Source organism: Tetrao urogallus (assembly GCF_951394365.1).
Source record: "Tetrao urogallus genome assembly, chromosome: 28".
Classification (NCBI taxonomy): domain Eukaryota; kingdom Metazoa; phylum Chordata; class Aves; order Galliformes; family Phasianidae; genus Tetrao; species Tetrao urogallus.
Genome location: NC_136841.1, coordinates 738,672 through 764,864, shown reverse-complemented (window position 1 = coordinate 764,864; position 26,193 = coordinate 738,672). Strand labels below are relative to the sequence as shown.

Sequence of the window (26,193 nt, the reverse complement as noted above, 5' to 3'; positions counted from 1 at the left end):
TTGGAGCCAGCAGGGATCCAGGGCCTCGTGCTCCCCGGCGGGGTGGCTCTTGTTGCACCGTGGCCACCTCTGCATAGATGTTAGCCTCAGGGCTGGGGCTGGAGCCCAAGCCCATGGCGTAGAAGGGAATAGGCTCCACAGGCGGGGCCGTGCCCTCGTGGGGCTCTGCGTAGGTGTGGAAGCGCATGAGCTGCTGGTACTTGGCATCAAGCATCTCAACAGGGTTGATTTCGAGGTGCGTCTGTGTGGAGGGGCTGTTGGCTTCTGCTCCTTCGCTGCTGTTGCGGCTGGGTGGTCCCTGGGTGGCTGCTGAGGAGCTGAACTTGGCAGGGAGTGGCAGGGGGATGTTGGAGGCCTGGAGAGGGAGGGAATGCTGGGGGCAGTGTGGGGAAGGGGCTGATGCCATTGGACCAGCTGCATCCCCATCCCATCCCATGGACTGGCAGCATCCCTACCCCAGCTGCATCCTCATGGACCACCAGCATCCCTACCCGAGCTGTATCCCCATGGACTGGCTGCATCCCTACCCCAGCTGCATCCCCATGGACTGGCTGCATCCCTACCCCATCAGCTCTCTTCCTTCCTCTTGCATGTGCTATGTCCCGGCTGCCCTGGAAAGCACCTCTATGCCCCAGGCCTTGCCTTTATCTCCTCAGGGCCACTCTCTGCTGCCTGTCCATCTCCTGGCACCCGCTTGGCCATGGTGCTGTTTGCTGGGTGGTTTGCTGGTGCCTTGCGGGATGTGGAGCTGCTATCTGGGGTGCACATCGCTCCGCAGGCTTTGTCCTGCAAAGTGCAAAGGGTGAAAGGAAGGCAGTCACGAGGCCAGGACTGGCCCAGCTGTGATGTTGGGTGGTGAAGTGCCAACCCCAGCTGTGACGCTTTGATTTCTCTGGCCTGGGTTCCCTGATTTCCCTGGAGAAAGCAGCCCCAGTGAAGCAGGAAAGCTGCTGTTTCTCCCACGTCCTGCTGGGGCTAATGAAGCAGCTAATTGCTGCAATGAGAAGGCGTGCTTACCTGTCCCCGTGGCATGGTCAGCAGCTCACCGTAGGGAGGGATGGGAACGTGGGCATAGTGCTGCAGCAGCTCGGCCAGCTCGGGGTGGGCACTGTGCTCACCCAGGATCACATAGTGCCCATTGGGCAGCTGGTCCAGCACAAAGTGTCGGCAGCGCTCTCTGCCCCTGCAGGGGAGGACAGAGGGGTTGGTGGTGGAACAGCTTGGGGTTGAACGTGCCCATACCCCTGGGCTGGGCTCCCTCACCTGTAGGACAGCACGAAGCCCACCGTGCTCTCACTGAAACGCACCAGGAAGCAGCCCAGCGGCTCATCCTGCAGCATCTGTTCTGTGTCCCTGCAGGAATGGATCCCAGGGCATCCCCTCACCTGTGGGAACATCCCGTGGGTGTGCAGAACCACCCTTGGGGAACTCCTTGCTTACCTGCGACTGATGAAGCCGTGGAACCAGGCTGGCAGATTGCCTGTGGCCCCCAGCCGATGCACTTGTGTCTGCTCAAACCACAGTTTGGTGCGTGCCCGCAGAGATGCTGCAACCTCCCTGGGCTGAGAGCAGCCCTGCAGCACGTGGCAGGGTGCAAGGGGCAGCTGGGGCTGGGAGCCCTCCGCTGCCCCTTGTCCCCTCCTGCCTCGTGCATCACGCTGCTCCACACTCTGGGACTGCAGCAGGGTCGTGCCGTGTCCTGGCTGGATGCTGCCTGCCTTGTCTCCAGCGATGCATTTGAAGGTGATGAAGAGGGGTTGGGTGTCATCCATGGAGCCACCTGTCCTCGGGTTGCAGAAAGGAGCGGGCTGAGGGTCCCAGCAGCCCCCCATGCTGCCCCATAGGGTACTGCTCCTCGCACTGTTTCTTCCTGGTCACCCTCACGGCGCTGCTGGGAACCCAAAGCTCTGGGAAGAACCAACCCTGTGTGTGTCAGCGGCTCTGTATGCATGCAGGGCTCATCTGAGTCCCGCCAACACTCGGCCAAACAAAGTTAATCCTGAGCAGATGCTCGAGGGGGTGGAAACGGCCACGCTGTGTCACCAGCTCTGAGTCACTGGGACTGGACCGAGCCTGTCCAAATTGGGGTCCTGGAAGGCTGAGAGCACCAGACTGGGACCTTAACACAGCACTGAGAGGACCCGGGAGCTGTGTGCACCCAGAATGGTCCCCCATCCAAAGAGGCACTAAAAGGAGCAGCAAAGGCCCACCGAAATCGCAGCAAGGAGCTGAGCACCGAGTCCTGCTCCCCATGCACCTTTGTCCTCCATTGCCATCCATTGTGGCAACAACCCCTCTGTGCCCGTTTCAGTCCTTGCTTCCCAACCTTTTTGCTCCCACCTCAACACACCGACCCCCGGGACGCCCCCCCAGCCCATTCCCAGCCCTCACCCCTACCTCCACCAGGACCCAGGGGCCGTGGGGTGGGCAGCGCTGATGCTGCACTGAGCACGGTGATGGGCAGGAAGCGGCGAGCTGCACGCCGGGGCCACGTCACGGAACAACGGCGGGGGCTGCGGGTGGCACCGTGGGAGCACCTCTTCACCCTCTTTCCCTTCACCCTCAGCGTGTTCAGCTGCTGATGGCTGTACAGCCACGTAAGTGTTACCTGGGTGCATGGGGTGCACCTGGTGCTTGCCGTGCCAACAAGGTGTGTTGCAGTGAGGGGTGCAGGGCTGGCTGGGTTCCCTTCTTCCTGCACCTGCAAAACCTCTTTGTCCCATCTGCAGCCCTGTTTCTTGCACAGAGCCTAACCTGTAGCTGTGCTGGAGCCAGGTTGCAGCCCTGCACTGGAGCTTTGCACACCTGCGGGTGGGGACAGAGCACCCCCAGCCCCACGGCGTGGTGCCCCCCGGCTCTCTCCACCTTAAGAAACCTGTTCCTCCTCCCTGCCCTCACACCCTGCACCGTTTCCCCTCCGGGCAGCCGGGTTAAACTATTTCTATCGGTGGTCAGGCAGGTTTCCTGTTTGCAACCCTGGCGCTCACGGCTGCGGACAGAGCAGCCACAGCCCCAGAGTTGCTCCTCGAGGATGTGACCCTACAAGGCCTCTCCCAGCCCCTTTGCAGCTGTCCGGGCGCTGCCGGGCGGGGACAGCGTGGGGGGATTTCTCACGAGACCTTGGAAGCAGACGAGCAGCTCTTGGCGTTTCCTGCTGTTTTTCCCTGAGCCGCTGCCCAGCGGATCCCAGGAATCACAGCAGCTTCGAGGAAACCAGAGCGCAAGCAGTGGCACGGAGCAGTGTGTGGCACCGTCCCACGAAGGGTCTTCATCCCCATCGCCGGAGCTGAGAGCAAAGGTAAGGGTGCTGGGGTGCACAGCATAGCCCTGCACAAGGGACAGAACTGCCTTGGGGACAACGGTGCCGTTGTCACCACAAAAGCTGCCTCCCCAGTGCCCCCACAGCTCTGTCACATGTTGGGGACGGTCACCAGACTCCAGCCTACGTGGATCCGAGGCTGTGCAGTGCCTGGCGGGGTGCCTGCGCTGCCTGGGGGTGGCACGGGGCTGTCACTGTGCAGAGTGGCCATCCAGCGGGGCTGGCGGTGCTGGGAGCAAGCAGAGCGTGGAGGGGGGGAAGGATCTGGGCTGGAGACAGCTTTGCTTGGCCATCGATGGGGACAACCGTGCACAAAGCCGTCAGGTCCCGTGCTCCCTCGTTGTGTTCCCTTATCGAGGTGTTTTTTCCTGCTGGAGGGGGACCCTGCCTCTGGCATTGGGTGCTACCCCTCAGCACTGCACGCTCGGCCGCACGCCCTGCCTCCGTTTCCCTCTTTGCTTGGGAGCTGCGCCATCGGTGTGGTGAGATTTGGGAGGGCTCTTCTTGGTCCTGCTGCCCCCCCCCTCCCATCCCCTCTGTCTGTTTATCTTTGCAGCCATGGCTGAGGATGGCGGGGCTGCCTCCGACAGCCCCCAGGTGAGAGCAACGGGAAGGGTCCTGGGGGTGCAAACTGGGGGAGGAGACACTGGTGAACCCCCCTGCAGCCTGTACCAGGGGGTGCCGCCTGGCTAAGCCAGGTCTGTGCACTCCTGCAGGCGGTCGCCCTGCGTGCAAGCAGTGTGGAGGAGCTGTATGAGCTGCTGGAGACGCTGGGCAGGTGAGTAGGGCGGTGTGGGGTGTGAGGAGCAGTGACATTGCAGCTGTGCCCCCCTCCCCATCCCCACCCGTGCCCTGGCTTCCTTCACAGTGGGCACTTTGGAGTGGTGAAGAAGTGCCGGGAACGCAGCACCGGTGTTTTCTATGCTGCCAAATTTGTGAAGACACGGCGGTGCCGGGGCAGCCGGCGGGGCCTGGAAAGGGTGCAGGTGGAACGGGAGGTGGCCATCCTGCGGGACCTGCAGCACCCCAACATCATGCAGCTGCACGACCTCTTCACATGCAGAGCTGAGATGGTGCTGGTGCTGGAGCTGTGAGCGGGATCCTGGAGTTGGGTGGGGGGGGATACTGGTGTTGTGCTCCCCCCAGACCTCCCCCCAGCATTGCCCTGCCCTGCAGGATGCGTGGTGGGGAACTCTTTGACTTTATTGCGGAGAAGGAGATGCTGTTGGAGGAGGAGGCCATCGAGTTCCTGGAGCAGATCCTGCTTGGGGTGCAGTACCTTCATGGGCGCCACATCGCCCACTTTGACCTCAAGGTGCCTGTGCAGGTCCCTGGCTGACCCAGGGTGTCCCCCCCCACCCTATGGCTGCATCCTACCTGGGGGTGGCTCTGGGGTATTTTACTGTTCCTCACCCACCTCCACGCAGCCTGAGAACATCATGCTGCAGGAGAAGGATGTGCCCAAGCCTCAAATCAAGATCATTGACTTTGGCCTGGCCCAGAAGCTGGAGGATGGTGTCACCTTCAAGAGCCTCTGCGGGACCCCCCAGTACATTGGTATGGAGCTGTCAGCTGGGCTGGAGGGGCAGTGGGACCCCTGGAGCCCCAGCTCTGAGGGGCAGACAAGAGCTGGGACAGCTTCACTGGGAGGGGGACCTGCATGATTGGGGACATATCGGGGTGCCCGTGTGGTGCTCCCACTTGACATGCCCCCCTCTGCTTTTCCTTCACCCTTAGCTCCCGAAGTGATCAACTACGAACCGCTGAGCTCCGCCACCGACATGTGGTGAGGAGAGGGACAGGGGGGACCCACAGTGCCACTGTAGGGAGCCCCAGAGGACAGTCCTGACCCCCACCCTCTGTCTTTCAGGAGCATCGGGGTTATCACCTACATCCTGTGAGTAGTGGCGAGGGGAAAATGCAGCCGGGGGAAACTGAGGCACAGGGGGCAGCGTGGCAGGTCCATCTCCAGTGCTCACGCTCCCTCGTGTCCCTGCAGGCTCAGCGGCTTCTCCCCCTTCCAGGGTGAGACAGATGCTGAGACCCTCTCCAACGTCCTGGAGGGCGCCTATGAGTTCGAGGAGCGCTACTTCAGTGACACCTCTGAGATGGCCAAGGACTTCATCCGGCAGCTGCTGGTGAAAGAGCCTCAGTGAGTGCCATGCCTGTCTCTGTCCCAGTCCCTGGGGGTCTCTGTCCCCAACCCTGGGGATCCCCAGATCCCTGCCATCACAGCCCTCTCTATTGCAGGGAGCGAATGACTGCATCTGAGTGCCTTGTGCACCCTTGGATTAAGGTGAGATAGAAAGGGGGGAACATAGCTGGGCTTCACTGGCTGCCGTGTGCTGAGGACGTGGGGAGGGGGTGCAGTGATGATGCCACAGCTTCGTCCCTCCAGCCCCTGAACAGGAAACAAGCAGCAAAACGGTGCCGTTCCTCCATCAACATGAAAAACTTCCGCAAGTTCAACGCCCGGAGGAAGTGGAAGGTGAAAGGGAGGGATAAGGGGGTGAGGGATGGGGACGGCAGGATGCGGGGTCCCATCACCTTTGGGTACTTGTGTGAAGCCATCGTGCTCCACCCCAGGGCTGGGTGCATTTGGGTAGGGGGCCGTGGTGGGGTCTGGGCTGCAGTATAGGAGTGGTGGGAGTGGAGGGGAGAGCTCCCTGCACAGACCCCTGCCTTGCTGCTCCCCCAGCTCTCTTACAACATGGTGTCTGCCTGCAACCGGCTGTGCCGCATGCGGCTGCTTTGCAGCCCCGGGACGGAGGGCGAAGAGCTGGTGAGATGCTGGGGGTGCATAATGGATAATGAGGGGCTGTGCCATGGGATGCCCCTCCCTGGGGGGGGCCATAGTCTTGTCCCTGCCCTTCAGCCCCTCTGTGCCCTTCTGTGCCCCCAGCGCTGCTGTGAGAGCGACCAGGAGGAGGAAGGCAGCCGCCCCGTGACTCTGCTCCGTCGGCGTAGGAGCAGCTGCTCCTGAGCTCCCCCCCAGGGTGGGGACAGAAGAATGGGGCAATCCCACGAGAAGGACCTCCAACCCCCCTTCACCCCCAGCAGATGTGAGCACCTGAGTGCTGGAGCTGCTGCTCCCAGTGCTGCTGTGCTGAGGGCCACTGGGGCAGAGCCAGGGGCACTGCTGTGCTCCCCAGGTACACCCTCACCTGAGGGCTCTGCCCTTCCCTTGGCTCTAATTCGAGAAATAAATGTGCCCCAATCCTCTTATCTTGGGTGCTGAGCGGAGCAGCTTCCTCCCCCTCCTCATCCTCTTCCTCCTCCTCTTCCTCCTCTTTGCTCCTTTGTTCCCTGGGACTGACCCCTCTCAGGGTCACCCTGGATGTACCCGTGCCCTCAAATCCTCCCCACAATCCCCACACCTGCAGAAAGCGAAGCACGGAGCATCATCCTGAAGAACACAAGGTCTGGGGGCATCTCACACTCCCTGACCCCTTCCAGCCCAACTGCTCTCAGGGCCGCCCTGTTTTCTCCCCTCTCTATTTCCCAAACAAGTCCCGGCCCTGGCCCTGGCCCAGCCCCGCACAGTTGTCAGGCTAAATATTTTGTGTGTGGCAGCCGAAAACAAAAGTGAAGGGGCCACGGGGCCACCCTTCTCCCGGCGTGCCTCGGTGCTGGCAAGGAGTGCCCGGCGTGCGGGGCCGGACGTGTGCCCGCCTGCAGCAGCACCGGGCAGGAGTGAGACGTGGCCCCACGGGATGGGGGCATCGGGGGTCCTACGGCTGCTGCTTGCCCTGCTGCTCCTCGGCCCCCTCCTGTTGCCCCCGGTGCAGGCCCCCTCTGAAAGTAAGTGGTGGGAAGAGGGGTGAGGGGGATGGGTTTTGGGGTTTTGGAGTTGTTGGGCTGAGCCTCCAGGTGAAACTTTGTGCTTGCTGCCTCAGTTTCCCCTCTGATGCGATGACCGCGCTGCCACAATCCTCACGTCTGTGACCTTTGGGGTCTGGAGTTGGGGAGGAAATGGGGTGGGGGCCCTGTGGTGGGGTCAGGGCAACGCTTGCTTTTGTGGGAAACGATTCCATGAAGCCACTGCACTCAGCAGTGATGGAAAATGATGCTTAAACCTTTTAGTCTGGGGATGCGACCTGGGCGACAGGCATGGGGTTCTGATGATCCTGGATCAGGAAAAGCCCCAGAGGCTTATGTGGGGATGTCCCCTGGTGGGGTCCCTGCACTCCCAGCAGGGTGGGGACAGAGGGACCCACATACCTGGGTTTGTCACTGTGTGTCTGTCCTTTCTCTGCGTGCTGCCTCAGTTTCCCCATTGGGAGCTAGAGAGAAGTGGAGGGGGAATGAGGACAGAGCAGCCGAACTCATGCTGAGAGTTGCTCTGGAATGCTTCTTGCTCTGTCTCTGCCCCTGTGAGGGCACTGGGGACCCTAGAATTCTCTCTACCCTCAATAGGGACCAAGTTGTTCCTGGTCCCCTCTCTCCTTCTGTTCCCCCACTCAGCAGAGGGACTGCTGTGACTTTGCCAAGGTCACAGCTGTGGCAGCAGAGTGTTGCACTCTCAGAGCTGATATTACATCCTCAGCCTCACAGCAGGATGGAGACTCCCATGTCCCGAGGGTACCCCATGGTGCTGGGGGGGCTCTGTGTATTGCTGCCTTGCCACACACTTCTGGGTGCTCCAGCTCCATTCCACGTTGCCAGCACTGCTTGGGTGTTCGGGGTACATGCTGAGCTGGTCATCTTTGCTATCGGTGTTTACAGTAAATCCCTCTCTGAGTATCAGTGAGTTTCTCTCCGTAATAACTCGGAGTCAGGTTTCAGGCTGGGGATACTGCTGGAGGGGAGCAGAGACAGCAGGAGATGCTCAGCCCCGTGGTGCCCACCTGCAATGGGGTGGAAAGCCCCTGGGATGGTGACCCCATAGCCCTATCTCTGCAAAGTGTCAATGGGAGCGATTCGGTGGGAGGATGCTGCGTGCTCACTGCTGCTACCCCAGGGGCTGCAGCCTCCATGGGGTTGGCAGAGGGCTATGAAATGGTCCTGGGAAGCTCCCGCAGAGCCAGACCTCGTTAGCATCACAGCAGCCGTGCTGTCCCCCTAGGAGCTGTGGTGCGCCGGCTGCCTGTCACGGCTGCTCTCATCTGCCCCAGCTGCCCACAGCGACCGCAGGCAGCTGACAGCCAGAGCAGGACATTAACCCCTGCCACGCATCGCTGCGGCCCTATCTGGGGGAGGGCGGGGGGATGACACCTGTGTGGTGGCGGGATGCTCTGGGGCATCCCATTGCCCCTGGGCCCCTTTTTGCCACCCCAGTCTGCGGCAGCATGGACATCCGCAACGACGTGTCACAGCTGCAGAAGCTGGAGAACTGCTCCATCATCGAAGGCAACCTGCAGATCCTGCTGATGTTCACCACGGGCGCCGAGGACTTCCGCGGGCTCAGCTTCCCCCGCCTGCTGATGATCACCGAGTACCTGCTGCTCTTCCGTGTCTACGGGTTGGAGAGCCTGCGGGATCTCTTCCCCAACCTCTCGGTCATCCGTGGCACCAACCTCTTCTTCAACTACGCCTTGGTCATCTTCGAGATGCCGCACCTGCGGGAGATCGGGCTGCACAGCCTGAGCCACGTGCTGCGCGGCTCGGTACGCATCGAGCGCAACCAGGAGCTCTGCCACCTCTCCACCATCGACTGGGGGCTGCTGCTGCCCGACGCCGTGGACAACAGCTACATTGTGGGCAACAAGCTGGCCGAGGAGTGCGCCGACGTCTGCCCAGGTATCCTGGACGTGGAGAAGCCGTGTGCGCAGACCGTTGTCAATGGGCAGTTGGATTACCGCTGCTGGACCTCCAGCTACTGCCAGAAAGGTGGGTGAGGTGCTGCAGGGATGCTCATCCCAGTGCTGGGAGCCGATGGGGAGCACTGGGAGGCACTGGGAGGCACTGGGAGGGCAGAGCTGGGCATACATCTGTCTCTGCGTGGGAGCGAGCTGCAGTGGAGTAATCGGATCCGCGCTGTATCATTCTCGGGAGGAGAGGCCAGCTCCCAGCTGCCATGTTTTCCCAGCGGTGAGGTAAATACACGCCCCTCCCGGGCTCGTTTGCAGTAAACAGGAGGCCTGGTAATGAAATATATACTATAAACACAGATCCTTATCTGGGCTGTAACCTCGGCCACTGCCCCAGCACTGGCTGCACCACGTGGCACCGCTGGGTGGCTGGGGCTTGGCATGCGGTGAGCCTCACCTGTCCATTTGTCCATTTGCCCGTCTGTCCTGACTGTCCACGCAGCCCTTCATCTGTCTGTCCAGCTGTCTGTGCATCCACCCGTCCATCCACCACCTGTCCATCCACCCACGTGTCTCTCCATCCCTCCATCCATTGCTCTGTCCGTACACCCATCCAACCAACCCTCCCTCCATCCACCCTTCCACCTACCCATCCCTCCGTCCATCCATCCCTGCATCCATCCATCTGTCCATCCACCCATCCCTCCATCCACTTCTTCATCCATTCACCCCTCCATCTGCCCCTCCACCCCTCCCCACCCTCTCTCCTTGCTCCCCACACCAGCAGTCTGCCACCAGCCCCCTACCCGCCCAAACCCTGCACAATCCCCTTTTCCCACTGCCAACATCACCTCCCTGCAGTGTGCCCGTGCGGTGCGGGCTCGGCGTGCACGGCGTCGGGTGAGTGCTGCCATGCTGAATGCCTGGGGGGCTGCGGGCGGCCCCGTGACAGCCGCTCCTGCGTGGCCTGCCGTCACTTCCACTTCAATGGGCACTGCCTGCCCTCTTGCCCACCCCGCACCTATGAGTACGAGGGCTGGCGCTGCGTCACAGCTGAGTACTGTGCCAGCCTGCGCAAGGTCTCCGACAACCCACGCGACGCCTCCAAGTTTGTCATCCACCAGCAGCAGTGCCTCTCTGAGTGCCCCCCCGGCTACACCAGGAATGAAAGCAGGTGGGGACCCCTGCCCTTGGGGGGTGGCAGTGGAGGGAGGGGGCTCCGTGTCCAGCTTATGTCCCACTCCCTGTCCCTGCAGCATCTTCTGCCACAAGTGTGAGGGGTTGTGCCCCAAAGCATGCAAGGTTGGCACCAAGACGGTGGACTCGACACGGGCAGCGCAGGAGCTGGCAGGCTGCACTCTGGTGGAGGGCAACCTCATCCTCAACATCCGTCGAGGCTGTGAGTGCTGGGAGGGTGACATGGGGCAGAGGGGGGGGTGGGAATTTCCCTTGGAGGAAGAATTAATGGGTGGGGATCATTGAGGAGTGAGGGTCCCAAGTGCCAGCTCCATCACCACACCACGCTCATGCCCATGGGATGTCCCCAGATAATCTGGCCTCGGAGCTGCAGAGCAGCCTGGGCCTCATCGAGACCATCACGGGCTTCCTGAAGATCAAGCACTCCTTCGCCCTTGTCTCCTTGTCCTTCTTCAAGAACCTCAAGCTGATCCGCGGAGACTCCATGGTGGATGGGTGAGGACAGGACGTGCTGAAGACACTTGGGAGTGGGGTGCCTGTGCCCATCACCTCCATCTGCCTCTTCCACAGGAATTACACCCTATACGTCCTGGACAATCAGAATCTGCAGCAGTTGTGGGACTGGAGCCACCACGTCCTCTCTATCCCTGTGGGCAAGATGTATTTTGCCTTCAACCCCAAGCTTTGCTTGGCTGAGATCTACCACATGGAGGAGGTGACGGGCACCAAGGGGCGGCAGAACAAGGCAGAGATCAACCCACGCACCAACGGGGACCGGGCGTCCTGTGAGTGTGGGGATGGGGATGGGGGGGGACCCAGTGGCACCGTGATTCTGATCCCTTGCACCCCTCCACAGGCAAAACCCAAACCCTGCGCTTCATCTCCAACATCACCGAGTCCGACCGCATCTTCCTCAAGTGGGAGCGGTACCGGCCGCCTGAGTACCGAGACCTCCTCAGCTTCATTGTCTACTACAAGGAGTCGTAAGTGATCCTCGTGTCCCCCAGCCTGCAGCATCTTTATGGCACTTCTGGGGCTGCTGGGCCCCAGAAGATGGCGAGGCTTGGGGTTGGCTGGGACCCCCCAGCTGATGCCTGGGGGCCGGGTGGTTGCCAGACCTTTCCAGAACGTGTCAGAGTACGTGGGGCAGGATGCTTGCGGGGCACAGAGCTGGAATGTGCTGGACGTGGAGTTGCCACTCAGCAGTGAGCAGGAGCCAGGGGTGGCCCTGCTCAACCTGCGGCCGTGGACACAATATGCCATCTTCGTCCGTGCCATCACCCTCACCACCGCCGAGGAAGGGCGCAATTATGGGGCGCAGAGCGAGGTGGTCTACATCCGCACCATGCCAGCAGGTATGGGGTAGCTGGGGGGTTTGGGGTGCCTACGGTGACCTCAGGCTGGGGCTGATGTCCCCATGCCTGCCCAGCCCCAACAGTGCCGCGGGATGTCATCTCCATGTCCAACTCCTCATCCCACATCGTGGTGCGCTGGAAGCCACCTACGCAGCGCAACGGCAACATCACCTACTACCTGGTGCTGTGGCAGCAGCTGGCCGAGGACATGGAGCTCTACATCAATGACTACTGCCACAAAGGTGTGGAAGGGTTACCAGGGATGATGCAGGGATGGGGACAATCCCCGGGTCCCTGTGGAGCTGGGATGGGGGGTGGAGATGGAAATGCAGCACTGCCCACCCCCACCTCCAGGCCTGAAGCTGCCCACCAGCAGTGCAGACACGCGCTTCAGTGACGGGGACGGCCCTGAAGTGGAGCAGGATGCAGAGGAGCGCTGCTGCCCCTGCCGCCCTGCTGACGGGCAGCTCCGCATGGAGGGCGAGGCTGAGTCCTTCCAGAAGAAGTTTGAGAACTTCCTCCATAACTCCATCATCATCCCCAGGTGCTGGCACTTTAGGGGTACCAGGGTTAGGGGGTCTCCGAGCATTGCTCTGTTACAGGGAGGGTGTTCCTCGGCTTCTTTAACCATTTCCTACCATCTCAGGCCACCTTGGAAGGTGACATCCATCAACAAGTACCCACAGCGGTGAGCTGGGAAGAACCCCAAAACTCTGAGGCTCTCCCTGCCCCATTGCATGTGAGGCCCCCCCTGCGCCCTGACCCCAAACCTCCTCCCATCCCTGCAGGACCCCAAAGCGCCGCAGGGACCTGATGGCCATCACATCCCCCACCAACGCCTCCTCAGTGGAGCCACCACCTCCAAGCCACACCAGAGCCGAACCCAAACCTGACTTCCAGATCTTTGAGGACAAAGTGGTGCGGGATCGCGCGGTGCTGTCGCGGCTGAGGCACTTCACAGAGTACCGCATCGACATCCATGCATGCAACCACGCTGCGCACACCGTGGGCTGCAGCGCAGCCACTTTTGTCTTCGCCAGGACCATGCCTGAGTGTACGTCCAGGGGCAGAGGGGAAGGTGCTGGGTGATTTTGGGGGAAGGTGCTGGGTGATTTTTCTATCAACCCAGATCAGCACTGGGTTGATAGAATCGCAAAATCGCTAAGGTTGGAAAACTGCGCTGAGATCAATTCCGACCATCAAGATTTCACCACCGTGCCCATTAACCACATCCTTTAGTGCCACAGCTACACCTTTCTCCGCCCCCACCCTGGGCAGCCTATTCCAATGCCTTATCACTCTTTCTGAGAACAACTTTATCCTAATATCCGATCTGAACCTTCCCCGGTGCGACGTGAGGCCATCACCTCTCATCCTGAGCCCATTTATGTCCCGTCCAGTGCAAGCTGACAACATTCCCGGCAACGTGACCTGGGAGCCAGCCAGCAAGAACAGCGTGCTGCTGCGCTGGCAGGAGCCCCGTAACCCCAATGGGCTCATCCTCAAGTACGAGATCAAGTACAGCCGTGAGAGCGAGGTGAGGATCCGACTCGGATCCCTGAGGATCCCCAAGACTGGGATGTCCCCATTGCCACTACCCCTTCATCCCCAGGAGGTCACCACTGTTGTCTGCGTCTCCCGACACCGCTATGCTAAATATGGAGGCGTGCACCTGGCCCTGCTGCAGCCAGGGAATTACTCAGCCAAGGTCCGTGCCACATCTCTGGCCGGCAACGGCTCCTGGACGGGACTTGTCAAGTTCTACATCCTGGGGCCAGGTACCTGATGGGGGCAAGGAGGATGCCAGTGGGGTTGAGGGGCTGCTGGGCTGGGAGCTGGGAGACTGCTAGATGGGGCACCAGGAAATTGGGGAGCACTGGTGGGATTGGGGATCAGGGAGTGCTCCTGGATCTGGACACCAGAAGATGTAAGAATGCTGCTAAATCAGGAATTTGGGAGATTTGGGATGGGATGGGAGCAGCATAGGGCACGGAGTGCTGCTACAAATGGTCCCACAACACCCTGCCCCACGGACACACTCCCGGCAGCCGAGGAGGAGTCCGGCAGCTTCTACATCCTGCTCACTGTTACGCCTGTGATCCTCATGGTGCTCATCTCTTGCCTCGCCGTCTTTGTCTTCTTCTACAACAAGAAGAGGTAGTGACCCCTCCGAACCCTAGGGCTGCACTCAGCTGAGCTGGGGCTGGGGAGGTGGCACTGCATCCCTGCCTCTTGTCCCCCTGCCCTTTGTCCCCCTTCTTTGTCCCCCTGTCCTCTGTGCCATGCCCACCTCTCCATCCTCCCAGGAGCAATGATGGCTACCCCAGTGGGACGCTGTACGCCTCTGTCAACCCTGAGTACTTCAGTGCCTCGGACAGTATGTGGGGATGGGCAGGGGTCCCCCTTGGGGTCTGCTGCCCCATTCCCCTGCTTGGGGATGGGGATGGAGGTGGTGATGATATTGATGATGGTGATGGTGACCCCCCTCCCTGCAGTGTACATCCCTGATGAATGGGAAGTATCACGGGAGAAGATCACGGTGATCCGGGAGCTGGGGCAGGGCTCCTTTGGGATGGTGTATGAGGGGCTGGCACTGGGGCTGGTGGCTGAGGGTGAGGAGACCAAGGTGGCCTTGAAGACGGTCAACGAGCTGGCCACCATGCGGGAGCGCATCGAGTTCCTCAAGGAAGCCTCCGTCATGAAGGCCTTCAAGTGCCACCATGTGGTAGGTGGCAGCAGGGGGGACATCCCAGGGAACTTGGGTTTGTGGCTGCCCACGTGCTGTTTCCATTCGCTCCCCAGGTCCGTCTGCTTGGCGTCGTGTCCCAGGGCCAGCCAGCCTTGGTCATCATGGAGCTGATGACACGTGGGGACCTGAAGAGCTACCTGCGTTCTCTCAGACCCGACGCCGAGGTGAGGGGCTGCCCAGGCGCCGTGGTGCCCTACAAAGGAGGGGGCACAGACCCCGTCCCCAAGGACGTCCCCCCAAAGCCTCCTCTCTCTGTGCGTGGTGCAGAACAACCCCGGGCTGCCGCCACCCTCGCTCAAGGACATGATCCAGATGGCGGGCGAGATCGCCGACGGCATGGCCTACCTCAACGCCAAGAAGTTCGTGCACCGTGACCTCGCCGCGCGCAACTGCATGGTGTCTGAGGACTTCACCGTCAAGATTGGAGGTGGGCAGCCAGAGGTGGGTGGGCTTGGGATGGGTCCCCTCGTCCTGGTGCTCATGGCTCTGTATCTTCCTCCTCTTCCTTGTCTTTCTCCTCTTCATTCTCTTATTCTTTTTCCACCTCTTTCTCCTTTTTCCTCGTCTTCTTCCTCCTCCACCAGATTTCGGCATGACGCGGGACATCTACGAGACAGATTATTACCGCAAAGGGGGCAAGGGGCTGCTCCCCGTCCGCTGGATGTCCCCCGAGGCCCTCAAGGATGGCATCTTCAACACGCAGTCTGATGTCTGGTGGGTGACGAGGCCGGGGAGAGCCAAGTGGGTGAGCCTCCACCCACCCCGGGCTGACCTCTGGGTGCTGCAGGTCTTTCGGGGTGGTGCTGTGGGAGATCACTACGCTGGCTGAGCAGCCCTACCAGGGGATGTCCAACGAACAGGTCCTGCACTACGTCATGGACAACGGCGTCCTGGAGCGGCCGGAGAACTGCCCCGATCAACTGTGAGTGGGGGGATCTCTTACCAGACCTGCTCGGGGTGGGCAATAAGCACCACTGGTCTGCACGGAGCCCCCGTGAGCCGGCTGCCCTTGAGGTGGCCGGGGGTGACTGGGGACCCCCGTACCCACTGTGCATTCTTTGTTCCGCAGCCACGAACTGATGTGTCTGTGCTGGCAGCAGAACCCTCGCCAGCGCCCATCCTTCATTCAGCTCCTGGAGAGCATCAAGGAGCACATGGCTCCCGCTTTCCGCACCCTCTCCTTCTTCTACAGCCCGGAGAACCGGCGGCGCGACTCCAGCGAGCCTTCGGACGCCGAAACGGAGCCGCCCCCCGAGGAGGAAGAGCCGCCCGCACCCCCTCTGCCCACCCGCAAGGGCCGAGGTCGGCTCCCCAACGGGACGGGCTGCCTGTGAGAGGGGGCTGCCGCCCGCTGCGGACTCATCCCCCCGCCCCATCGCGGGGCCCTTCGCGTTATTTATTGCTTTTAAGGGAAGGGGGTGCGCTCTGGGGCAGCCACTGCACTGCCAACCCCTGCGTTGGGGAGAAGGTAGCAAGCGGGGGGGGGGGGGAAGGGGGAGGGAGAGGGGAGGCTGCTCCGTGGGGCGCTCCGTTTTGCGGGTGGGGAAACTGAGGCACGCTCTGCCCTGCAGACTCCCCACAATCCTGACTGCGGGGCACCGCGTCGGGGGCCGCGCCGGCTCCTCTGTCTGCCCAGGGGGTGCAGGGAGAATAAAGCAGGACGGAGCACGGCCGAGCGGTGCTTGATCTGTGGGGGCACGGGGGGTTGGGGTGGAGGTGGGGGGGAGCGATGCTCGGGGCTTTCCACTGCCGTCCGCCGGTCCCATCTGCTTCCTGCGCATCCCGTTGCGGCTTTGCCCTGCGGTGCCTGAGCCGGAGGCGTTTCTGGGGAAAAAAACGTCAAAGCAGAGGAATTCGCGAGGCGGTGGCGGTCTGACGGGGGACTCAGACCGGGATGTCTGTCGAGGGGGGTCTCGTATATCTCTTTTCTCCCCATCCCAGTCTCTTGGTGCGCAGGGCTGAGCCCTGGGGGAGGAATTCAGACTGAGAATGTGCCAAACTCATCGCACACATGAGCTCTAGTGCCATGACGCAGGGAGTGGGATGGGGACAAAAGGGGGCAGATGGGGATCCACCAGCCATGCTGTGATCTCTCCTCACAAGAGGGTCCCAAGCAGGTGAGACAGCTGGAGACGGGGCTACTGTGCCAGCAATATTCCCAGTTCTGCACCCCGATGTAACGGGGGACTCGAGGGAAGCTTAGCGCTGTGACATTTTGGAAGAGCGATGGGAGACCTGGGGAAGGGGACGCTCCTGATGGCCCTGAGTGCGGGGGGGGGGGGGGGGGCAGTGGGAGGTGTCCTCCGCCCCTTGCAAATGGGGGCACGGGAGCTGCTGGAGCAGGGCGCGGGCGGGGATGGTGCGGGCATTGCGGGCACAGCGCGAGCAAAGTGTGGGCACGGTGCAGAGTGCGAGCATCGCATGCAGGGCGCGGGCGGAGAGCGGGCAGGGTCCCACTTCTCCCACCCCACCTGCGCTCCGAGCTCCCATCCCGCACCCTCCCGGTGCCGCCGCGCGGTGCGGGGCTGCGGGCAGGGTCGGGGCGGGGGAGCCGCTGGCCCCTCCCCAGGAGGCCGGACCGGGCGCCGCTTTTAACCCGCCGGTCCCTCACGGTGCCACTTTCGTGGGCTCCGGTGCGGCGACGAAGTGCGAGGGCGGCGGTCCCGGAGCGGCCTCGGGTCGCGATGCTGCCCGCCTGGCTCCGGCTGTGCCTGGCTGCGCTGCTGCTGCCCCCGGGAGCCGCCGCTCCTCCCGCCTGCCCCGCGCAATGCCGCTGCCCCGAGCCCCACATCCTGCGCTGCCAGGAGCCCAGAACCGTGAGCAGCCTCAGCGCCCTGCTGCTGGGCACCCGCCGCCTCACCGACGTGTGAGTGGGGAAGGGCAGAGGGACAGCGATGAGATGGGGATTTGGGGATGGGGTCGTATGATGAGGAGAGGGAGCGGGGATGGGGATGAGGAAGGGAACTAGTGATGGAGATGGGGTCTGGCGATGAGGATGAGGAAGGGGATAAGGACGGGACAGAGTAGTGAGGCCGGGACGGGCTGATGAGGATGGAGATGAGGAAGCGGATGGCAGTGGGGTCAGGGCATTTGGACCAGGACACAGTGGTGGGGCTGGAGGACGTACATGGTGGTGGCACTGGGATAATGCTGGGGCACTGATGGGACCAGGGCTGCCTGGAGGGGGGTTATTGGGGTGTAAAGGTGGGAAGAATCCCTGCTGTGGACTCACAGGGAGTGAGGGAGAGACTCAGGACAATTCTTTGCCCCCTCCCATGAAGTCCCAGTAGGGCTGGGGTGCAGCAGGATCCACAGACGGGGAGCGCCCATGCTGCAGTGGGCAGTGATGGGGAGCGGGAGGAGACCGGACCCTTTGTCCCCACCATGATGATGTTCAGCTAACCTGAGACTTGTGGGTTGGGAAGCTGAGGGGGAATTGAGCCCCCATCCCCCTGGATCTGAGAGGGATGATTCTCCGGCGTGGGGAAGAGCACAATCATGCTGGTACTCAGCTGAGGTGCAGGAGGGGTTTGGGCACCCACACTGCCTGGGTTGGGGCATGTCTCTTCCATTCCCCCTCTGCTGTGTGCTGGGATGAGGAGGGAGCAGAAGTGTGTAGTGACAATTTGGGTGCCACCAGGGTGTTTGGGCTCCTGGGTCCTCACCCTGCTGCTCTGCTGCATTGCTGGAGCGGCTGCCGCACGCCTCCCTGCCTCAGTTTCTCCATGTGCTGGGAGATGCTGAGCTGCGGGCGCTGCCAGCTCTTTGTTCACTGCCTGACAGGGTGGGGTGGATGGTGATCCCCCAAGAGATCACCTGCCATTCCTCTGTTGTGTCTCCCTCATCCCCATCGTGGTCTGGGGGGTGGGGGTGGTTGGAAAGCCCTACGCTGGCTCCCAAAGGGGCTTTCCTTGGGAAGAGAAGGAGTGGGGAAGCAGCCTGCTTCTCAGTGCCACCGTCACACTACAGGGCACCGTAGGTGCAGGGAGAAGTGAGGGGACACATAGAGGGGCTTTGGGGGAGGGGGGCTGAGGCCGGGCCAACTCGCCCTCTGGGCGGGACTGTGGGTTCTGAGTGGGAATTCAGCTCTGGCCCCAGTGTGCCAGCTCAGCCCAGGGGAAACTGAGGCCCAGAGGAGCAGCTTGGCTCTGTCCCTATCCCCATCCTAGGGCTGCTCCCCTTGCTGTGGCAGTGGTGATCCCAGAATGGGGGCCTGATCCCCACCTGCTGCCCTGTTGCCTTCCAGCATCATCGAGAACCAAACACTGCTGACATCTCTGACCCAGAAAGACACCAGAATGCTGTGGGACCTCAGGCACCTGTGAGCCCCCTGGGGTGGGGTGGGGAGGATGGGGACAGGGTTCCCACTGCACGTGCTTAGCCCTTGCCTCCCCCAGCACCATCTCCAACTCGGGGCTGCAGCACATATCTGACGATGCTTTCCAGGACACCCACAGGCTGAGCCATGTGTGAGTACCCCCCTTCTAGGGCTCGGATCCCCATCCCCATGCATGTCAACCCCCTCAGGGCACTCATCCCCACGCAGGGTGGCTTTGTCCCTGCACTCTGGGAGGATCGATGCTGTCCCACTGCCTAGAAGCAAAACTCAATCCAGAGGGACTGTGTGGGATTGCGCTGCTGAATGTGAAACCATTGATCGGGGCTGGAGCCCCCCGGGAACTCTGTGCAGTGCAGCCCCGTGCAGGAGGGGATGCTGGAGACGAGGGGGGAGGGAGAAGAAACTTACCCCAGAGATGATGGAGATCCCTGGAAGGGGCACCCAAAGGCTGGGCTGGCAGCCAGCCTGGTGCATGTGCTTCTGCTTGGTCATGGTGTGACAGCTCTGTTCCCAGCATATGAGAGATCGCTGTGTGTGAGGGTGATGCAGGATGAGGGGAGTTGGGGAAGAGAGGCTGATGGGGTCTGTGCTTGCAGGAATCTCTCCTTCAATGCGTTGACCAGCCTCTCCTGGAAAACCTTCCAGCATCTGCCCCTGCAGGAGCTGTGAGTGCCGTGGCGAGGGGCAGGGCATGGGGTATGGCTGGGGATATAGCTCTGGGGGAGGATGTGGGAGTAGGGACAGGGCTGGGGATGCACCCATGGCTGTGGCAGCACTGGTACGGACCCAGCTGCAGATATGCAGCTCCGACAGCCCCAGGTGTGTGCAGCAGAGATGGGAACAGGCACAGGGATGGGGACAGCACAGCACACACAGCTCAGCATTGTGCAGCAAGCTGCTCCGGGTGCAGCCATCCATCCTGCGCACCCCAGGCTTGATGCAGCTGGGGATGCACTGCATGCAGCTCGTATCCTCTCCCCGTCTCAGCATCCTGGAGGGAAACCCCTTCAATTGCTCCTGTGGGATCCGCTGGCTGCAGCTGTGGCAGAACGGGAGCCGTGCTGAGCTGGGCAACCAGTCGCTGGTCTGCTGGGAGGGCAGCGCGCTCGTGGCCCTGGGCAGCCACCTCCTGTACGGCTGTGGTAGGTGGTACAGGGGGACCCAAACCCAACCTTGAGCCCATTGTGGGTGAGGACAGCATGGGGACAGCTCATCTCTCCTCGGCAGAGCCCCCCACCGTCCGCATTGAGCACCCCGATGTGGTGCTGCGCCAAGGGGACAGCGTCAACCTCACCTGCCACATCTGGGGCGAGCCACCAGCCACCGGGGAGTGGGTGCTCCCTGACATGGGATCAGAACCATCTGTCACCAAGGCAAGGCTTGGGGCACGGCGGGGACCTTCCAGCCACACCATCCCCCTGCAGCATCCCCTCCGTGCAGGATGTGCTCACCCCATCCCGGTGCTCCCTGCAGCTCTCGGAGTGGGAGCTTGTCCTGGAGATCAACAACATCTCCTCCAGCCTCAACCACAAGGACCTCACATGCCGGGCAGAGAATGAGGCGGGGCTGGCGGAGGACAGCGTGATGCTGAATGTCACCTGTAAGCTACCCAGGGGACGTGTGACGGTGGTGGGGAGGTGGGGTGAAGGGCGGCTTTGGGGTCGCATGTTTGGGGATGCACGTTTGGGGACACAGGCAGCTCTGTCCCCACAGTCCCGCCGGTGATCCTGCTCCTGCATGAAGCCATTTCGCAGCACTTCTGGTGCATCCCCTTCTCAGTGGACAGCAACCCAGCGCCCAGCATCCTTTGGTTCTTCAACGGCTCGGCGCTGCCTGAAGGGCCCTACATCCACACGCGCATTGTGGAGTATGAGCCCAACTCCACCATACTGCACGGCTGCCTCCAGCTCAATCGCCCCACACATGTCAACAACGGCAACTACACCCTCGTGGTGCAGAACCCCCTGGGCAGCGCCACCCGCAGCATCCAGGGCCGCTTCATGGACAACCCCTTCAGCTTCAGCCCCGAGGATCCCATCCCCGGTGCGTCGCAGTGGGGCTGAAGGAGATGTGCTGCCCCAGTCCTGACACTGGGGCACCAAACCCCTCTGTTCCCACCCTGCCCAGGGGTTCTGTGCCCCTGCGTGCCTTGGTTTCCCCAAGGAGTGGGAAGGAAACGGGACTCTCTCATGGGGGTGGAGATGGTTAATGTGTGCTCTTTCCTTTTTCCATGCTGCACAGTCTCCATATCTCCGCTGGGTGAGTGCTGGAGAGTGCTGCTTCCCATGCTCCAACCCCCCTAGTTATGGTGACTGGGGCTAGCCCCCTGATGAGGAAGCAGTGATTGTGCAGGAGTGAGGATGTTCCCCCCTCCCCACACTCACCCTGTACCCTCTCCCCACACAGGCACCAGGAACAGCTCTCTGGAGGGCCCCGTGGAGACAGCGGATGAGCACACTTTTGGGGTGAGGGCTCGGCTGGAATGGGGTGCTCTGTGATTTGGGGCAGGGGGCACAAGGATACCTGTGGGAAAGCAATGCAGTCCTTAAAGTGAAGGCAAACTGGGGGCAAGGGGAGGTGGGATGAGATAGGATGAAGGCAGCCGCCTGCCTTCCCTTGTGCCTCAGTTTCCCCAGTAGATTTGCAACCACCTCTGCTGCCGGAGCTGGGAGAAGGGTGCTGCCCTTGGCTGTGCAGCAGGACCCTGGCCCCATCCCCACCATTCCTTCTATCCCCAGGTCTCCGTGGCCGTGGCTTTGGCTGTCTTCGCCTCCCTCTTCCTCTCCGTCATGCTCATCGTGCTCAACAAGTGCGGGCGCCGCTCCAAGTTCGGCATTAACCGTGAGTCCCCTCTTCCTGCACCGGGTGGGGGCACAGCCATGGGGCAACGGTCCCCAAGGGTCCCCATTGCCTGGCACCCCCTGGGGCACTGGGTGGCGGTGGGGCCCCGCCGGGGCCAGGCAGGGCGGGCAGCAGCTGCTAATTCACTCCTGGAATGGATTCAGCCTGCAAATGGGTTTGATCGCACTGGCTTCCCCCGGGGCTGGGGGGGGGGGATGCTCGGCAGCACCTGGCACTGCTGCACAAAGCACCCCTCACCCCTCTGTTGATGGCCCTGTTCATGTGCCCCTGTCCCTTTAGGCTCAGCCGTGCTGGCCCAAGAGGATGACCTGGCCATGTCATTGCACTTCATGAACCTGGGCAGCAGCCCCATGTCCTCCACAGAGAGCAAGCTGGATGGGCTGAAGAGCAACTTCATTGAAAACCCACAGTATTTCTGCAACGCCTGTAAGGCTGTGGGGCTCCAGCATCCCCCACTGCTCCCCAGTGTCCTCCTGGGGCAGAGGCTCAGGGCTGACGGGTGCGGGTCCCCCAGGTGTTCACCACGTGCAGCGCCGTGACATCGTGCTCAAGTGGGAGCTGGGTGAGGGCGCTTTTGGGAAAGTCTTCCTGGCTGAGTGTTCCCACCTCCTCCCGGAGCAGGAGAAGACGTTGGTGGCTGTGAAGGTGAGGGGTTGGGGATGGGGGTCCCGGGCCGGTCGGTGCCAGGTTAACACCATGTGTTTGCAGGCACTGAAGGAGGTGACGGAGAGCGCGCGGCTGGACTTCCAGCGGGAAGCGGAGCTGCTGACGGTGCTGCAGCACGAGCACATCGTCAAGTTCTACGGTGTGTGCACCGAGGGTGAGCCCCTCATCATGGTCTTCGAGTACATGAAGCACGGAGACCTCAACCGCTTCCTCAGGTGGGCCCGGCCCCGCGCCCCCTCCCCGCTCCATCAGCGTGGCTCAGACAGCCGCTCTGCGCTCGCTGCTAATGCAGCCCTCCTTGCAATATTGATTAGATTAGCTGTCTGAGAGGCTTAAATAGAGAGAGATTGGCCATCAGCTGGAATAAGCAGAGACTTTTCGATTGGCCCCCCAGGTATTGCTGATAGACGGGGGGGCTGCCAGAGGCATCGCTTTAGTGGCCAACGCGATGAGCTCTGAGACGTGGCTTTTATGATTATTGTTATGGGACTTGGCATTAATGGTTCTGCCGAGCAGAGCCCCCCGCTCCTGGCCCAGCCTCCCCGGCCCAGCTGTCAGCAGCACTGGGCATCAAAGCAGTGTGCAGCCCCCGGCCCGCTCACACCCTGGCTCTGTGCATGCCTGCTGCTTTCACACCTCCTGGCACCCAGCGATGCACAACCCTCACAGCTCAGCGCCACCGATGTGTGCACAGCACTCCTGGCATGTGCATGCATGGGATTCCTTGCTGTGGATGCTCTCATGTGTGCACTAGCCCCGTTTGCATGCATGCGTGTGTGTGTGTGTGCATGCTTCTTCTGCATGCGTGCACTCTTATGCCTGGTTTCCCCTGCATGCATGCATGCACACACAGGTTGATGTGCTCTTCAGCACGCATGCACACAGGTGCATGGCTTTCCTTGGCATGGCTGCTTTCCCAGCATGCACACAGTCTTCTCTATCCTGGACACGTGTGCACACACGTGTATGCCTTCCTGTGGGTGTGCACACACACATGCACTCCCTTCCCCACCATGCGTGCACACACATGTACTGCACCTTGCGTGGCTGCACACATGCATGTACTTTCCCTGCACGCACACACAGCATCTCCCAAATGCACTTCCAGGCACAAATACGCACTGAGCACCTTCTGCCCTGCCAGGTCCCACGGGCCGGATGCTAAGATCCTGGACCAAGGGCAGGGGCAGCCCTGCGGGCAGCTGACGTTGAGCCACATGCTGCAAATCGCCACGCAGATCGCCTCAGGTATGGTCTACCTGGCATCCCTGCACTTTGTGCACCGTGACCTGGCCACCCGCAACTGCCTGGTGGGCCACGACCTGGTGGTGAAGATTGGGGACTTTGGCATGTCCCGTGATATCTACAGCACTGACTACTACCGGGTGAGCTCCACACCTTCCCTGCCTCAAATTTCCATTTCAACCGCTGCCCCTTCCACAGCCCCATCCATATTTAATGGTGCTGCTGAGCGCTCAGTGGGGGTTTGGGAAGGGGAGGGCCGGGGGAGGAGGGGGGGGGTCCATGCTGATCGTTCTGCTCTGTGCAGGTGGGTGGTCGGACCATGCTGCCCATCCGCTGGATGCCCCCTGAGAGCATCCTGTACCGCAAGTTCACCACTGAGAGTGACATCTGGAGCTTTGGCGTGGTGCTGTGGGAGATCTTTACCTACGGGAAGCAGCCCTGGTACCAGCTCTCCAACACCGAGGTGGGCTGAACGCGGGGTCTGCGCATGGGGCTGAGCACGGAGCTGGGCTTGGCACCGTATCCACATGTGGGATGGGGGAAAGCGAGGGACCCCCTCGCTCTGTGGGGTCCGGATGGGGGCTGTGGGCTCCATGTCCCCCTGCTCCCACAGGCCATCGAGTGCATCACGCAGGGCCGGGAGCTGGAGCGGCCCCGCACGTGTCCCTCCGAGGTGTATGACATCATGCAGAGCTGCTGGCAGCGAGAGCCACAGCAACGCCAGCGCATCCAGGACATCCACAGCCGCCTGCAGGCCCTGGTCAAGACTCCTCCCATCTACCTGGACATCCTGGGCTGAGAGGGAACCCCGTCACCCCCAGGCTGGCCGGAGTGCTCCGGCACTGCTCCCACTGTCCCCACACCTTGGACAGATGCCCTGATACTGGAGAGAGGGTTTAAACTCTGTTTGTCACAGCGAGCCCCCTGGGGGGCTGTAGGGTTGGAGCTGTGCCCATGGTGGGGGGGTCTGTGGCTGTGGCATTTCCCTACTGTGGGTTTGCCCCTAGAGCGACACAACCAGGACCCCCAGCCCCACGGGGGGGCACTTGGCTGCTCGGTGTCATGGCTGCTCCATCCCTCCCCATCCCAGTGCCTGGCCAGGTGGATGCCCTGCGTGCTCTCTCAGTCTGCGGTGATCCTGGTCGGTAATAAAAGTGTCTACTTCTCTGCTGAGCTGCCAGCTGGCTGCCCATGGAGTGTCTGCTGGGTGCCAGGGAGGGGGAGGTGCTCTGGGGAGAAAGTCTGCTTTTTGGGGCAGGGGAAGGGGAGCAGAGGGGACGTGGTGGCATAGGGATGGCTTGTCCCCATTCCATGGCATTGAGTGAGGCGTGGGTTGGTGGTGCTGACGGGTGGGTTTGGGTTAGGAGAGGGGTGAGGATGTGCAAAGCCAAGGTGCAGGTGAGGGGGATGTTGTCCCCAGCCCAGAGAGGGACATGGAGGCACTTCAGGGACTCTCTAGCTGACCCAGGGCTGTGCACAGCAGGTGAATCCTTGTGCTAGAGGTGTGGGGTGGGGACCCTTTGAGCACAAAGGGATGAAGAAGCCAAACCCCCAAACAAAGGGCAAAGCCCTCCCTTCCCCACGCACTGTCACCGGAGCCATGGGGTTATCAAATGCCCTGTAGCGTCCACTTAATCATCCTTCCCAGGGCTCTCCGGCCGCCTTGGTAATGTTTGAGACCTGGATCTGACTGTAATGGAGCAGAATTGATTTCATCTGGCTAATTAGACAGTGCAGGCTGGGCCCTGGCAGCTCCTTTGTTACCCACTGTGACCTGAGATAAGGAGAGGGAAGAGGAGACCTGGGGAAACTGAGGCACGGTGCATTGCCGTGCCATGGAGCAGCACTGTGCCACGGTGCGTTGCTGTGGTGCTGTACTGTGCCGGATGGCTGGGGCTGCATGCAGCACAGCAGGAACAGTAGGAAACCAGAGCCTTCCTCAGTGTCCCTGGCACGAACCTCAGCCCCTGCCATCCCCTCCCTGCAGAGGGCACAACACCAGCTGCCAACCCCAGGGTAGGATGCGGCAGCCAGCAAAATGGGTGACACCCAATGCCAGCCCTGAGCCAATGGGGAAACTGAGGCAGCGAGCCTTGGGGCTGCCATGCAGGTGTGCCAACAGCTGCTTTGCAGTGGGGCTGTGGTTCCTGTCCCCTTTTTAAACCCCAGAGCTCTGCTGGGACCCAGGGGGGGCCAAGCGGTGCCCCACATGCAGCCCTTATTCATGAATTGGTGGCAGTGCCCCCACTTATGCATGACCAGAGGAGAGTGCCCTCCTTCCTTGGGGTTCTCTAATCTCTGCCTGCGCTGATTTATGGGCTTTTCCCTCTTATCTAATTTGAGGAAGGAACAAGATTACAACTGTGAGCTTTTCCAGCGCTGCACTGCAAATTGCCTCTTCGGTCAATACTGTTCCCACAGAGGGGAAGCAGCGGCCACGCGCTGTCCAAGCACAGCAAAAAGACCAAACTGCCCCCAAAAAGGACCTGAGCGCGGCAATATGAGAGCACCACGTGTTTGAAGGGGGGGGGGGGGGGGGGGGGGGAACTGGTGTGGGTTTCCCTGCGGTTGTGCCTTGGTTTCCCCGTGGGGCAGAGAGGGAAGGGTTAAGCCCCGCTCCCAGATATGTGCAGCTCTGATTGATTTATCCCCACCCCACAGTTTCTCCATTTCAGCTGCTCCAGGGGGAGCGGTAATGGACTCTGGCAATG

At 61.5% G+C, this 26,193-nt stretch overlaps 3 protein-coding genes across 3 annotated transcripts; all 3 read left to right on the top strand.

The window, feature by feature from the left end:
• Positions 1–3,614: 3,614 nt before the first annotated feature.
• LOC306956278 (death-associated protein kinase 2-like) lies at positions 3,615–6,302 on the top strand (the record flags this gene model as incomplete). The annotated part of the gene is made up of 13 exons (XM_079547640.1): positions 3,615–3,801; positions 3,876–3,916; positions 4,036–4,097; positions 4,188–4,409; positions 4,496–4,634; positions 4,747–4,876; positions 5,057–5,105; positions 5,190–5,216; positions 5,319–5,471; positions 5,570–5,615; positions 5,718–5,807; positions 5,994–6,101; positions 6,222–6,302. 13 exons carry the CDS (start codon positions 3,615–3,617, stop codon positions 6,300–6,302), a joined length of 1,335 nt encoding a protein of 444 aa, XP_079403766.1.
• Positions 6,303–7,032: 730 nt separating this feature from the next.
• INSRR (insulin receptor related receptor) lies at positions 7,033–15,704 on the top strand (the record flags this gene model as incomplete). The annotated part of the gene is made up of 22 exons (XM_079547591.1): positions 7,033–7,120; positions 8,597–9,148; positions 9,931–10,243; positions 10,326–10,468; positions 10,617–10,761; positions 10,837–11,051; positions 11,123–11,249; positions 11,383–11,621; positions 11,696–11,863; positions 11,976–12,165; positions 12,268–12,309; positions 12,410–12,675; positions 13,022–13,158; positions 13,234–13,399; positions 13,670–13,778; positions 13,928–13,998; positions 14,117–14,346; positions 14,424–14,534; positions 14,638–14,797; positions 14,955–15,084; positions 15,158–15,292; positions 15,440–15,704. 22 exons carry the CDS (start codon positions 7,033–7,035, stop codon positions 15,702–15,704), a joined length of 4,002 nt encoding a protein of 1,333 aa, XP_079403717.1.
• Positions 15,705–17,054: 1,350 nt separating this feature from the next.
• Positions 17,055–24,281, top strand: NTRK1 (neurotrophic receptor tyrosine kinase 1; the record flags this gene model as incomplete). Its single annotated transcript, XM_079547656.1, has 17 exons — positions 17,055–17,236; positions 18,617–18,691; positions 18,768–18,839; positions 19,306–19,374; positions 19,697–19,851; positions 19,937–20,082; positions 20,183–20,309; positions 20,423–20,752; positions 20,951–20,968; positions 21,116–21,174; positions 21,448–21,550; positions 21,851–21,997; positions 22,086–22,216; positions 22,280–22,452; positions 23,382–23,622; positions 23,787–23,945; positions 24,096–24,281. The coding sequence occupies 17 exons, from the start codon at positions 17,055–17,057 to the stop codon at positions 24,279–24,281; spliced, it is 2,373 nt and encodes a 790-aa protein (XP_079403782.1).
• Positions 24,282–26,193: the final 1,912 nt, after the last annotated feature.